This window comes from Molothrus ater, chromosome 1 (genome assembly GCF_012460135.2).
Source record: "Molothrus ater isolate BHLD 08-10-18 breed brown headed cowbird chromosome 1, BPBGC_Mater_1.1, whole genome shotgun sequence".
Taxonomy (NCBI): Eukaryota; Metazoa; Chordata; class Aves; order Passeriformes; family Icteridae; genus Molothrus; species Molothrus ater.
Genome location: NC_050478.2, coordinates 474,475 through 487,204, shown reverse-complemented (window position 1 = coordinate 487,204; position 12,730 = coordinate 474,475). Strand labels below are relative to the sequence as shown.

Below are 12,730 nucleotides of genomic sequence, written 5' to 3'. Positions count from 1 at the left end.
CCCCAAACTCACCCGCAGGCGTCGAACAGGCACCACTCGTAGAAGCGCTGGGGCGGCACCAGCTCGTGGCAGGGGGCGAAGAGCTGGTGCCGCAGGACCCCGCAGCGAGCCCGCGCCCAGGCCGAGCGCTGGGGGCTCTCCTGGAGGGGACGCCCCCGTCAGAGCCCCGTGTGTCCCCAGCCGGGCCCCCGCCGGCTCCGTGTCCCCCCTTTGCCCCGGTTCAGGCAGGGCTCGGCACACCCGGAGTGCCGGGGATGGGAATTCCAGGGGATTTCAGCCCAGACCAAGGCTCCTCCTCCTCCTCCTCCTCCTCCTCCTCCCGTCCGGGATTTGAGTCCCTCACTGACCTCGACCGTCACAGCCCCATGTCCTTTTGCAACCCCCAATGTCCCCCTGCCAACCCTTGTGTCCTCCGGTGTCCCCCTGCCAGCTTCTGTGTCACCCTGTCTATCCCCAGTGTCCCCCTGCCGGTGCTCCCCGTGTCCCCCGGTGTCCCCATGCAGTCCCCGTGTGCGCCTGTCAATTCCCCACCTCTCTCCGTGTCACCGCCGTCCCTCCATGTCCCCCATGTCCCCCCATGTCCCCCCATGTCCCCGTACCTCGCAGGGGTGCGGGCGGTGGCCGTCGGCCTCGGGGCAGAGCGGGCTGAGGCGCCAGGAGTCCCCGAAGATCTCGGGGGTGGCCTCGAGGGCCCCGTCCCGGCTCCCAAAATCGTTCTCGGCGTCGCCGTCGAAGTTGCCGCAGAGCCCGGCCAGGCGGCCGCGCAGCCGCGGGGACACGCGCACGTACACGCGGGTCCCTGCGGGCACCGCGGCTGCCACGGGGCACCCACGGCACCCGGGACCCCTCCGGGACCCCCCCGTGGCGCCACCAGCGCTGCGAACCCCGTGCGGCACCGGGGACCCCGCGTGGTGACACCGCCCTGGCAACAGCGGCACCAGGGAACCCCCACGGCCCCCCAGCACTGGGGACCCCCACTCGTGTCCCCCCGGGTCTCACCTCCGTCCCAGAGCACGGCCACCCCCGTGTCCCCCGTGTCCCCCGTGTCCCCCGTGTTCCCCCGTGTCCCCCGTGTCCCCCCGTGTCTCACCTCCGTCCCAGAGCACGGCCACCCCCGTGTCCCCCGTGTCCCCCGTGTCCCCCCGTGTGCCCCCGTGTCCCCCCGTGTCTCACCTCCGTCCCAGAGCACGGCCACCCCCGTGTCCCCCCGTGTCCCCCGTGTCCCCCGTGTCCCCCCGTATCCCGCCGTGTCCCCCGTGTCCCCCCGTGTCCCCCCGTATCCCGCCGTGTCCCCCCGTGTCCCCCCGTGTCCCCCGTGTCCCCCGTGTCCCCCGTGTCCTGCCGTGTCCCCCCGTGTCCCCCCGTGTCCCCCGTGTCCCCCGTGTCCCGCCGTGTCCCCCGTGTCCCCCCCGTGTCCCCCCGTATCCCGCCGTGTCCCCCGTGTCCTGCCGTGTCCCCCCGTGTCCCCCGTGTCCCGCCGTGTCCCCCGTGTCCCCCCGTGTTCCCCGTGTCCCCCGTGTGCCCCCGTGTCCCCCCGTGTCCCCCGTGTCCCCCCGTGTCCCCCGTGTCCCCCGTGTCCCCCCGTATCCCGCCGTGTCCCCCGTGTCCCCCCGTGTCCCCCGTGTCCCCCGTGTCCCCCCGGGTCTCACCTCCGTCCCAGAGCACGGCCAGCCCCAGGCGCGTGAGGAGCAGCAGGAAGAGCCCCGCGCGCTGCAGCGCCAGCCCCGAGCCCCCGAACACCTTGGGGGGTCTCACGGCCACCCCGTTCACTGTCACCTCTCGTCCTGCCGGGCCGGCACCGAGGGTCACCCCCACGTGTCCCCTCATGCTCTGCCCCCAAACCCCACCCTGCCGCCACAGGGCTGGGCTGTCACTGGGGGTCACCCCGCCACTTCCCCGTCTCCCTCCGTGTCCCCCCATGGCGCCCCATGACCTCCCGTGCATCCCCCGTGTCCCCTCAGGTCCCCACCCCCTGCAGCCCCCGCCCCACCGCGACAGAGCCAGGATGTCACCGCGGTCCCCCCACGTCCCCCGTGTCCCCTCACCCCGCAGCATGTGCACCACGGTGTTCCCCATGGCCACCACCACGGACTTGGTGCAGGTGACGCCGCTGGCCCCGCAGGGGACATTCTCGGCGGTGACAGCGAAGAGCCCGGTGGCCTCTCGCGCCAGCAGGTACTCGCAGTCCCCCGCGAAGGTGAAGGCGCGGCCATCGAAGGTGACATAGTGCGGGTCCCCCGTGGCCACGCAGGTCCCCGCGCACTCCTGGCGCCCGCAGTGCCACCGCTGTCCCCGGCACACGCTGCGGGGACAGGCTCGGTGCCACCGCGGGGGCTGGCGGGGGGCCCAGGGCGTCTCGGGGGTCTGGGGGTGCGCGGGGGTCCCACCAGGTGTTGCAGTCGCGGGCGATGGTGGCGTTGGGCGGGTACAGCTGCCCGCCGTGGTGACAGGGACACCGGTCCGGTGACACGCAGCGCCCGCCCTGCCACCAGACGGCGGTGAGGGGGGCTCGGGGGGAGTCCCACCGCCCCCTACCCCCGGGGTGTCACCCACCAGGAACAGGGTGCCGGGGGGACACACGCAGCCGTCGGCGGGGCCGCCGCAGGTGCCGGAGGGCTCGGCGGGGTCGCAGCGGCGCAGGCAGGAGCCGGGCGAGTGCAGCAGCCCCGGGGGACAGCGCGGGGCGGGGGGACACGGGGCGGGGGCGCAGCGCCACGAGCCCCCCGCGCACACACTGCGGGCGGGAGGGACCCCGTCCATCTGAGACCCCTCGGCCCGCCCCAAACGCCAGAACCCAAATCCCATCGACCCCCCCGTGGGGTCCCCACCCCCACCTCCAGCTCCCTCCAGCCCTCCGAGCCCCCAAATCCCACCGAACCCCCCCACTGGGGTCCCCAGCCCCACCTCCAGCTCCCTCCAGCCCTCCGAGCCCCCTCATCGGGGTTCCCCAAGCCCCAGCCCCCACATTCTGCTGAGACCCCCATGCCGTGGTCCCAATGTCCCCATCCCCACCCCTCATCCCCCCAAATCCCACTGACCCCCCCACAACAACGGGGGTCCCTGCACCCCCATTCTCCTCTCCCAGCACCCAAATCCCACCGGTGCCCTGCACCCCCATCCCCCAGGACCCCACATCCCACTGAGACCCCCTAACCGGGGTCCCCCCGCTCCCCCATTGTGCCGCGGCCCCGTCGCTGTCCCCACGGTGGGACACGGGACAAAAGCCCCTCCTTCCCGCGGGGTGCACACCGGGCTGGAGGGGTTTTCATCACGTGTCGCCGTCACCGCCACATTCTGCCCGGGGACCCCCGTGCTGTGGGTGACCCTCCGGCCCCCCGAACCTCCCCGCGACCCCCAAATTCCCGCGGGACCCACCAGGCCTGGCAGCCGCGGCGGATGCGGGCGCCGGGCGGGTACAGGCGGGCGCCGCGGGGACACGGGCAGGCGGCAGGGGGCACACACTGCCCGCCCTGGGCCAGCAACAGCCCCGGGGGACAGCGGCAGCCGGGCACGCAGAGGGTGTCCGGAGGGGGACAGTCACTGGCTCCAGGGGGCTCTGAGCAGGAGCGGCCGCAGGGACCCCCACAGTCCCGGTACTGCTGCCCCCCGGGACACGGCTCGTCTGGGGGGACAGGGGGGTCACCAGGGGGGAAGACGTCACCTCATCCCATCCTCATCCCATCGATCCCATTGCCATTCCCCATCCCAATCCAAACCCATCCCATCCCAATCCAAACCCACCCCATCCCATTGATCCCATTCCCCATCCCAATCCAAACCCATCCCATCCCATCGATCCCATTGCCATTCCCCATCCCAATCCAAACCCATCCCATCCCAATCCAAACCCACCCCATCCAATCGATCCCATTCCCCATCCCAATCCAAACCCATCCCATCCCATTCCCATTCCCCATCCCAATCCAAACCCATCCCATCCCATCGATCCCATTGCCATTCCCCATCCCAATCCAAACCCATCCCATCCCAATCCAAACCTATCCCATCCCATCGATCCCATTCCCCATCCCAATCCAAACCCATCCCATCCCACTGATCCCATTCCCATTCCCCATCCCAATCCAAACCCATCCCATCCCATCAATCCCATTCCCATTCCCCATCCCAATCCAAACCCATCCCATCCCATCGATCCCATTGCCATTCACCATCCCAATCCAAACCCATCCCATCCCAATCCAAACCCATCCCATCCCATTGATCCCATTCCCCATCCCAATCCAAACCCATCCCATCCCATCAATCCCATTCCCATTCCCCATCCCAATCCAAACTCATCCCATCCCATCGATCCCATTCCCCATCCCAATACCAAACCCATCCCATCCCATTGATCCCATTCCCAATCCAAAGCCATCCCATCCCATCCCATCCCATTACCCCATTACCCCATTACCCCATTTTCCCATTACCCCATTACCCCATTATCCCATTACCCCATTACCCCATTACCCCATTATCCCATTATCCCATTATCCCATCCCACCGCAGAGGCTCCGGTTCCTCCACTCCAGCTCGGTTCCCTCCCGGGCACATTCCCGGCCGTAGGCGCCCAGCGCGGGGCACAGGCACCGCTCCCACTCCCGTTCCCGTTCCCGTTCCCGTTCCCGTTCCCGGCAGGAGCACACGTCCCAGCGGCACAGCTCCAGGAACGGCTCCGGGTCCACGGCGCGGTGACACGGCTGTGCCGGAGGGGACATTGTCACAGCCATCCCAGCTGTGCCGGAGGGGACACTGTCACACCGCGTCACCTGTCCCCGCCCGCCCCCGCGCCGGGGCTCACCTGGAAGGCCGGCCCCATGAGCACGGCGCAGGCGGCCTCGGCGCGCTCCCGGCTCCCGGGGAAGCCGTCGCAGGGATCGGGAATGCCGGGGCCCAGCGCCGGGCACGCTCCGGCCGCCCGGAAGGCGTTGGCGAAGGCGGCGACTCCCGGCTCCACGTCCCCCTCCGGCGTGGTGAACTCGTCGCGCTGGTCCCCGTTGAAGGTCCCGCAGAGCCCCCGCACCTGCCCGGAGCAGGGCAGAGCTCGGCAGAGCCTCATCCCAGAGCAGGGCACAGCTCGGCACAGCTCGGCAGACCCTCATCCCAGAGCAGGGCACAGCCTCACCCCAGCGGCTCCATCCCAGATCCCAGCACAGCCCCATCCCAGCACAGCCCCATACCAGCGGCTCCATCCCAGAGCCCATCACAGCCCCATCCCAGCGGCTCCATCCCAGATCCCAGCACAGCCTAACCCCAGCGGCTCCAGCCCAGAGCAGGGCACAGCCTCACCCCAGCGGCTCCATCCCAGATCCCAGCACAGCCCCATCCCGGCACAGCCCCATCTCAGCGGCTCCAGCCCAGAGCAGATCCCAGCACAGCCCCATCCCAGCGGCTCCATCCCAGAGCCCGGCACAGCCCCATCCCAGCGGCTCCATCCCAGATCCCAGCACAGCCCCATCCCAGCGGCTCCATCCCAGATCCCAGCACAGCCCCATCCCAGCGGCTCCATCCCAGATCCCAGCACAGCCCCATCTCAGCGGCTCCATCCCAGATCCCAGCACAGCCCCACCCCAGTGGCTCCATCCCAGATCCCAGCACAGCCCCATGCCAGCACAGCCCCATCCCGGCCCAGCCCCATCCCAGCGGCTCCATCCCACTGGAGCACCGCCCGGCTCCCGGCAGCGCCACTCACCGCGCCGGCCATGGCGGGCTGGAGGGTGATGAAGGTGTCGGGGGTCCCCAGGCCCCAGAGCAGGTGCGCCTCGGGCAGCTGCAGGTGCAGGAAGGCCGAGGACGCGCGGCGGATGCTCAGCCCGGCACCGGAGAAGGGCAGCGTCACCTCCCGCCCGGCCACTGTCACCTCCCCTGAGGGCGACAGCAGTGGCACCTTGGGGCGGCCAGCGGGGTGGGACCCGGGGATGGGCAGCATCAGGGACAGGGACAGGGACCGGAGTGGCTCCCGGTGCCACGGAGACTTGGGAATGGGCGCTGGGATGTCACCCACTGCCGTGGGGACAGGAGGATGGGCACAGGGATGAGACCACTGCCACAGGGACACTGGGGACAGGCACCAGGGGTGGGGTGGCTGCCACAACACCGCCAGGGCGTGGGGACAATGCCAGTCCCGGTGCGGGTCCCTGTCCTGTCCAGGTGTGTCACCTGTGCCGTGGAGCCGCGCCGTGGTGCGGCTGGTGGTGACAGTGAGGCTGCGGGGACAGCCCAGGTGGCTGTCACACGGCTCGTGCTCGGCTGTGACCAGCAGCCGCCCCGCCACGAAGTCCTGGGGACAGAGACACGGTGACACCCCCGGCAGAGCCCTGCCACCGCGGCCACCACCCCATCACCCTCCCTGCCACCCCACGGCCACCGCGGCCACCTCCCCGTCACCAGCACAACACCATGGCCACTACCAGAGCTCCGCCCCGTCACCACTCGGCCACCCCCGATGTCCCCCGTGTCCCCTCACCTCCACCAGGGTGTGGGCGCAGGTGGCCGGCAGGGAGAAGCGGCGGCGGTCGAAGGTGACAAAGTGACGTCCCCCCAGCACCGCGCACTCGGCCGGGCACCGCTGCTGCTCGCAGCGCCAGCGGCCACCCTCGCACGTGCTGGGGACACCGGGGACACCGCTCAGCGGGGGAGGGGGGGAGCTGAGGGAAGGGAGGGACCTGCGGGGGACCCCGGGGTAACGCGGGGACACCGCGGGGCACTCCGGGCTGGGGGGGACACCTGGAGCGACCCCAGGATGGGGGACACTGGGACAGTAGGGGACATCACAGGGAACCTGGGCTAAAGGGGGACACTCTACAGAGACCCCGGGCTGAGGGGACACCATGGAGGACCCCGGGGTAACGCGGGGACACCGCGGGGCACTCCAGGCTGGGGGGGACACCTGGAGCGGACCCCAGGATGGGGGACACGTGGCAGGGAACAGTAGGGGACATCACAGGGAACCTGGGATAAAGGGGACACTCTACAGGAACCCCGGGGTGAGGGGACACCATGGAGGTCACCAGGATGGGGGGGACACGCCAAAGGGGACCCTGGCGCTGCCCATCAGCGGGTGCCCGCCAGCCCGGACCCATCGCCGTCGCGGCGGCGCCACCCACCAGCGGTTGCAGCGCTGGCGGATGCTCTGGCCGGGCTCGTAGCGCTGTCGCCGGTGGTGGCAGGGGCAGGCGGCCGCGGGGACGCAGCGCGGCCCATCCCGGGCCAGCCCCGGGCCGCACTCGCAGCCGCCGTGGCAGTGGCGCTGGCAGGGGCCCGGCTCGGCGCTGCCCGCGGTGACGCAGGTGACCGGGCACAGCGACACGCAGTCCGAGAAGCGCTGCCCGGCCTCGCAGCGGCGCTCTAAGGACAGGCGACACCGCGCTGGCACCGGCGGCACCGCGGGGAGGGGGCGGCCAGGGGACAGCCCCGGTTCCTACCGCAGAAGCCGGGACGGCGCCAGGGGACATCGAGCTGGCGGCGGGAGCACTCCCGGGCGTAGGCGGCGAACGTGTCACAGGCGGCGGGCGGCGGGGCACCGGGGGAGGGCAGGGGGCCGGGGGAGGGCAGGGGGCCGGGAGGTGACAGTGGGTCCCCGTCCCCGCACAGCAGTGCCACACACGCTGCATAGAACCCGCTGGGGTCCACCTGGGGGTGGAGCAGCAGTGAGAATCCTCTAAGACCCCCTAGAAGAGCCCAGAAGAGCCCAGAAGAGCCCAGAAGAGCCCAGAATAGCCCAGAACATTCCAGGAGACCCCAGAACAGCCCAGAAGAGCCCAGAAGAGCCCAGAAGAGCCCAGATGACCCCAGAACATCCCAGAAGAGCCCAGAACAGCCCAGAACATTCCAGGAGACCCCAGAACAGCCCAGAACAGCCCAGAAGACCCCAGGACCTCCCTCAGGATGAACCCCCCCGGAATTTCCCAGGCCTCCCAGGACCTCCTGGAATCCCCAGGACACCCCAAGACTCCTGACCCCGTTGACCCCCTGGGATCTTGCAAAACCCCACGGGAAGTTCCCAGACTCCCCAGGACTCTCTGGAATCCCCTGGGACCCTCCCAAACCCCCCAGAGGTCACTGGGAGCCCCCAGGACATCCCAGAACAACTCTGGGACCCCCGGAACTCCCAGGAGCCCCACGGTACTTCCCGGGACAGCCCTGGGACGTCATGGATCCCCCAGGACATTCCAGAGCCCCCCGGGCCCCCCAGGCCCCCCTGGTGCTGCTGACCTCGCCGTGGCACTGCCGGAAGGGCTGGGCCAGCAGCCGCCCGCACGTGGCCACCGCTGCCGCCACCTCCCCTGGGCCACACCTGGTGCCACCCTCGGGCACGTCCCTGCACGGGGGCTGAGCCGGGGGTCCCTCAGCGCGGGGGCGACCTCCAGGGACCCCCAGAGGGCACGGGGTGTCACCCTGGCCCCCCCTCGGGTACCTCTGTGCCGGCCGCCGGCACCTTCCAGGCGCTGCCAAAGGCGGCGGCGATGGCGGCGATGTCCCCGTCAGGGAGCATGAAGTCATCTGGGGGGGGACAGGCAGGGTGGTGGCTCGGGGGTGTCACCCAGGCAGGGTGGGGGTGGCACTGGGTGCGTGGGGCTCACCTGCAGGGTCGTCGGTGTAGGTGCCACAGAGCCCCCAGGTGCCACCGCGCAGCTCGGGCTCCACTGTCACTGTCACTGCCAGGTGCCCGTCCCAGGCCACCCGCACACCCAGGCTGCTGGCCACGGCCACCCAGTCACCCGGCCAGGTGACACCGAGCCCTGCACGAGGGGATGGGGCAGGATGGGGACAGGATGGGGACAGGGATCCCAGTGGCTGCTGGTTGATCTCCATGTCCTGGTGCTTCCTGATGGTACTGGGGGCTCATCCCCACCCTGCCCCGGCCTGGTGGCCTTGGGGACCTTGGGGACCTCACCTTTGTGCAGGTAGGGGCGTCCCTCTGGCACTGCTGCCCCGTTCACCGACACGTTCCGTCCCTGGGCCACCACCGTGTCTGTCCCGAAGGTCATGTGCAGCTCCTGTGGCAGGGGGGTGGCACTGGGACACTCAGGTGTGTCACAGTCACCAGGGATGGACCCATGGGTGTGCCATCCCAAACCCCATCCCAGGTCCCACACTCATCCCAGGGACAAAACCCATTCCAGCCCCAAAACCCCATCCCAGGGACAACACCCATTCCAGCCCCAAAACCCCATCCCAGCCCCAAAACCTCATCCCAGCCCCAAAACCTCATCCCAGCCCCAAAACCCATTCCAGCCCCAAAACCCCATCCCAGCCCCAAAACCTCATCCCAGCCCCAAAACCCATTCCAGCCCCAAAACCCCATCCCAGCCCCAAAACCCATTCCAGCCCCAAAACCCCATCCCAGCCCCAAAACCTCATCCCAGCCCCAAAACCTCATCCCAGCTCCAAAACCTCATCCCAGCCCCAAAACCCATCCCAGCCCCAAAACCCATTCCAGCTCCCATCCCAGCTGCCAGTTCCCACCCCAGCCCCACCCCATCACCCATCTCAGCTCCCAGCCCCATTCCCCCTCTGGGAATGGGAGCAGTGGCCCCGGTGACCCATCCTGTCCCCCTCTCCCAGTGTCTGTGTGTGTGTTGGTGACATGCCAGGCACTGTCCCCCATCCCTGTCCCCACCATCCATCCCAGCCCCATTCCAGGCTGGCGGTGACTCTGAGCGCCCCTCCCCGCGCCCCCCGGTACCCGGGGGTGTCCCAGGCCGATGGTGACGTCCCAGGTGCCGTCGGTGGCGGTGGCCAGGCTGTACCGGCAGTTCCCGGTGACCGCGAAGTGGCGCCCGTCGAAGGTGCGGAGGCGCGACCCGGCCCAGGCCTGGCAGGCGGCCGGGGGGCCGCGGTGGCGCGGGGAGCCCCCGTCCCCGCCCAGGGGCAGGCGGGTGCAGGGCAGGCAGGGCCCCCCGGCGTCCCCGCGGTGCCAGCTGTGTCCCCAGGGCTGCCGGCAGCACTCGGCGCGGCTCATGGCGCTGCCGTTGTGGCTGGCGCTGTCCTGGCACTGCCACGCGCTGAAACAGCGGCCCAGGGAGCCGGGGCCTGCAGGACGGGGACAGCGGTGACACCGAGGGGCACAGGGGATGGCACGGACCCCAGCACCTGTCCCAGCACCCAGAGGGAATGGCACAGTGAGGGTGCCACAGCGGGAATGACGTGGTGGGAGTGACGCTCATCCCAACTCCCATTCTGGCTCCCAGTTCCCATCCCAGCACCAGTCCCAGCTCCCAGTTCCCATTCCAAGTCCCATCCCAGCTCCCAGCTCCCATCCTGGCTCCCAGTTCCCATCCTAGAACCAGTCCCAGCTCTCAGTTCCCATCCCAGCTCCCAGTTCCCAAATCCCAGCTCCCAGTTCCCATCCCGGCACACAGTTTCAATCCAAGCTCCCAAATCCCATCCTGGCTCCCAGTTCCCATTCCAGCTCCCAAATCACATCCCAGCATCAGTCCCAGCTCCCAGTTCCCATTCCAACTTCCATCCTGGTTCCCAGTTCCCATCCCAGCTCCCAGTTCCCATCCCAGCACCAGAGCCAGCTCCCGTCCTGGCATCCAGCCCTGCTCCTAGCCCCCGCTGGGAATGACACGGTGGGAGTGACGCCCATCCCAGCTCCCGGTGGGAATGACACTGCAGGGATGTCCCCGGGTGTCCCCGTGTCCCCCCTCACTGACCCTCGGTGCAGCGGGCGCCGCTCCAGCCGGGACAGCAGCCGCGCTCCGTGCGGTTCCGGGCCACCGGCTGCATCTCCGGAGGGCTGTGGGGACACCCCAGTGTCACCCAGCGTGCCCCGGTGCCACCCGGTGCCACACCGCCCCCCCCCCCCGGCTCACCGGTAGATGTAGCAGAGGCCGGGCTCGGTGCCGGTGTCCCCGGGGGAGTTCCCGCGGTCCCGGCGCGTGCGGTCCCGGTCCAGGCGCCACCCGGCCAGGCTGTACTGGTACAAACTGGGGCACGGCACCGCGGCCTCGCGCCGCGGCGTCACCTCCTCCTGCTCCGTCACCAGCACCGTCCGCTCGCACCAGCGCCTGCGGGCAGCCACGGGATCCGCCGGGATCCGCCCGGGATCCGCCCGGGATCCGCCCGGGATCCACCAGCACCCAGCACAATCCCAGCTCCAGCCCAGCTCCCATCTGGCACACCCCCATCCATCCCCAGTCCGGGCACACATCCCAGCTCCCAGCCTCCATGCAGGCACCCAGCAGGGATCCACCCTGGCTTCTGGCACCCACCCCAGCTCCCACCCAGCTCCATCCCAGTTCTCTTTCCCAGCTCCCATCCCAGCTCCCACCCTGTTCCCATCCCAGCTCCCATCCCTGATCCTGCCATCCATTCCCACCTCCTAGTCCCCATTTCCAGTACCAGGCCCTGATCTCTATTTTGCAGCCCCAATTCCCAGTTCTCTTTCCCAGCTCCCAAACCATTCTCAGTTCCCAATTCCCAGTTCCCAGTCCTCATTCCCAGTTCCCGTTCCCCATTCCCATTCCCCATTCCCCATTCCCCATTCCCATTTCCTGTTCCTCCTCCCCATTCCCCCATTCACATCCCCCATTCCCATTCCCATTCCCATTCCCATCCCCATTCCCCATTCCCATTCCCATTCTCCATTCCCCATTCCCATTTCCTGTTCCCCATCCCCATTCCCATTCCCCATCCCCATTCCCATTCCTATTCCTATTCTCCATTCCCATTCCCATTCCCTGTCCCATCCCCATTCCCATTCCCCATTCTCCATTCCCATTCCCATTCTCCATTCCCATCCCCATTCCCTGTCCCATCCCCATCCCCATTCCCATTCCCATCCCCATTCCCCATTCCCTGTCCCTGTCCCATTCCCATTCCCCATTCTCCATTCCCATTCCCATCCCCATCCCCATTCCCTGTCCCATTCCCATTCCCCATTCCCCATTCCCATTTCCTGTTCCCCATTCCCCATCCCCGCTCCCATCCCCGTTCCCGTTCCCGTTCCCGTTCCCGTTCCTCACCCTGTGGCTGCCCCCACGGCTGTCACCCACAGCGCGGCGATGGCCGCCACTCCCCTGGTGACCCCTGGCCCCGCCACCACAGCCATGTCCAATCCGGTGTCCCTGGAAAAGTGGGATCCAGGTGCCCCCATTGTCACAATTCCCGGGTGTCCTTGCGGCCAGGGGCCCTGCGGGGTCACCCCAATGTCACCCACCCCAGCGCCACTCACCGGCCCCAGCTCTGGCACTGCCCGGCGGCTCCGGGATTTATGGGAAGTCCCCAGAAGTGCCACCAGCTGCGGTGAAGCCGATTGGGCACAGCTGGCGGCTGGGGGGGCATGGTGACACCAGGGTGACATCTCCCCGTTTCCTGGGAGAAGGCAATGGCGCGGGACATCCGGGATCCGGCACGGGGCACAGGGACACGGATGTGGCAGGGCAGCGAGTCCTGGTCACGATCAGCCCCCTGTGTCCCCCCGTCCCTGTCGCGTGTCCCCTTGTGTCCTGTCTGTGTCCCCTGTACCCCTCCGTGCCCCCACGTCCCTGTCCGGTGTCCCCTCATGTCCCCTGTGTCCTCCCAGCCCCATGTCCCCCCACAGCCCAGTCCTGTGTTCTCCAATGTCCCCCCCCACAGTGTCCTCTGTGTCCCCCCCATGCCCTCCGTGTGTCCCCCCCCCGTGCCCTCCATGTCCCCTTTTCTATCCCGTGTCCTTGCCCATTGTTCTCCCCATGCCTCCCTGAGTGTCCCCAAGTCCCCCGGTGTCCTCCTGTCCCTT

The 12,730-nt window shown here is 69.0% G+C and overlaps 1 protein-coding gene across 1 annotated transcript in view; it reads right to left on the bottom strand.

Moving 5' to 3' along the window:
- LOC118695288 (SCO-spondin-like) overlaps positions 1–12,061 on the bottom strand; it is a 32,310-nt gene extending 20,249 nt beyond the window's left edge. The window contains 22 exon segments of the mRNA XM_054515794.1: positions 13–140; positions 600–799; positions 1,650–1,784; positions 2,046–2,302; positions 2,388–2,482; positions 2,554–2,734; positions 3,376–3,622; positions 4,508–4,703; positions 4,805–5,026; positions 5,696–5,868; positions 6,163–6,283; positions 6,470–6,608; positions 7,110–7,350; positions 7,428–7,527; positions 8,218–8,334; positions 8,420–8,505; positions 8,586–8,744; positions 8,900–9,002; positions 9,692–10,038; positions 10,665–10,747; positions 10,824–11,018; positions 11,976–12,061. Coding sequence (XP_054371769.1) covers positions 13–140; positions 600–799; positions 1,650–1,784; positions 2,046–2,302; positions 2,388–2,482; positions 2,554–2,734; positions 3,376–3,622; positions 4,508–4,703; positions 4,805–5,026; positions 5,696–5,868; positions 6,163–6,283; positions 6,470–6,608; positions 7,110–7,350; positions 7,428–7,527; positions 8,218–8,334; positions 8,420–8,505; positions 8,586–8,744; positions 8,900–9,002; positions 9,692–10,038; positions 10,665–10,747; positions 10,824–11,018; positions 11,976–12,061 — 3,611 coding nt within the window.
- Positions 12,062–12,730: the final 669 nt, after the last annotated feature.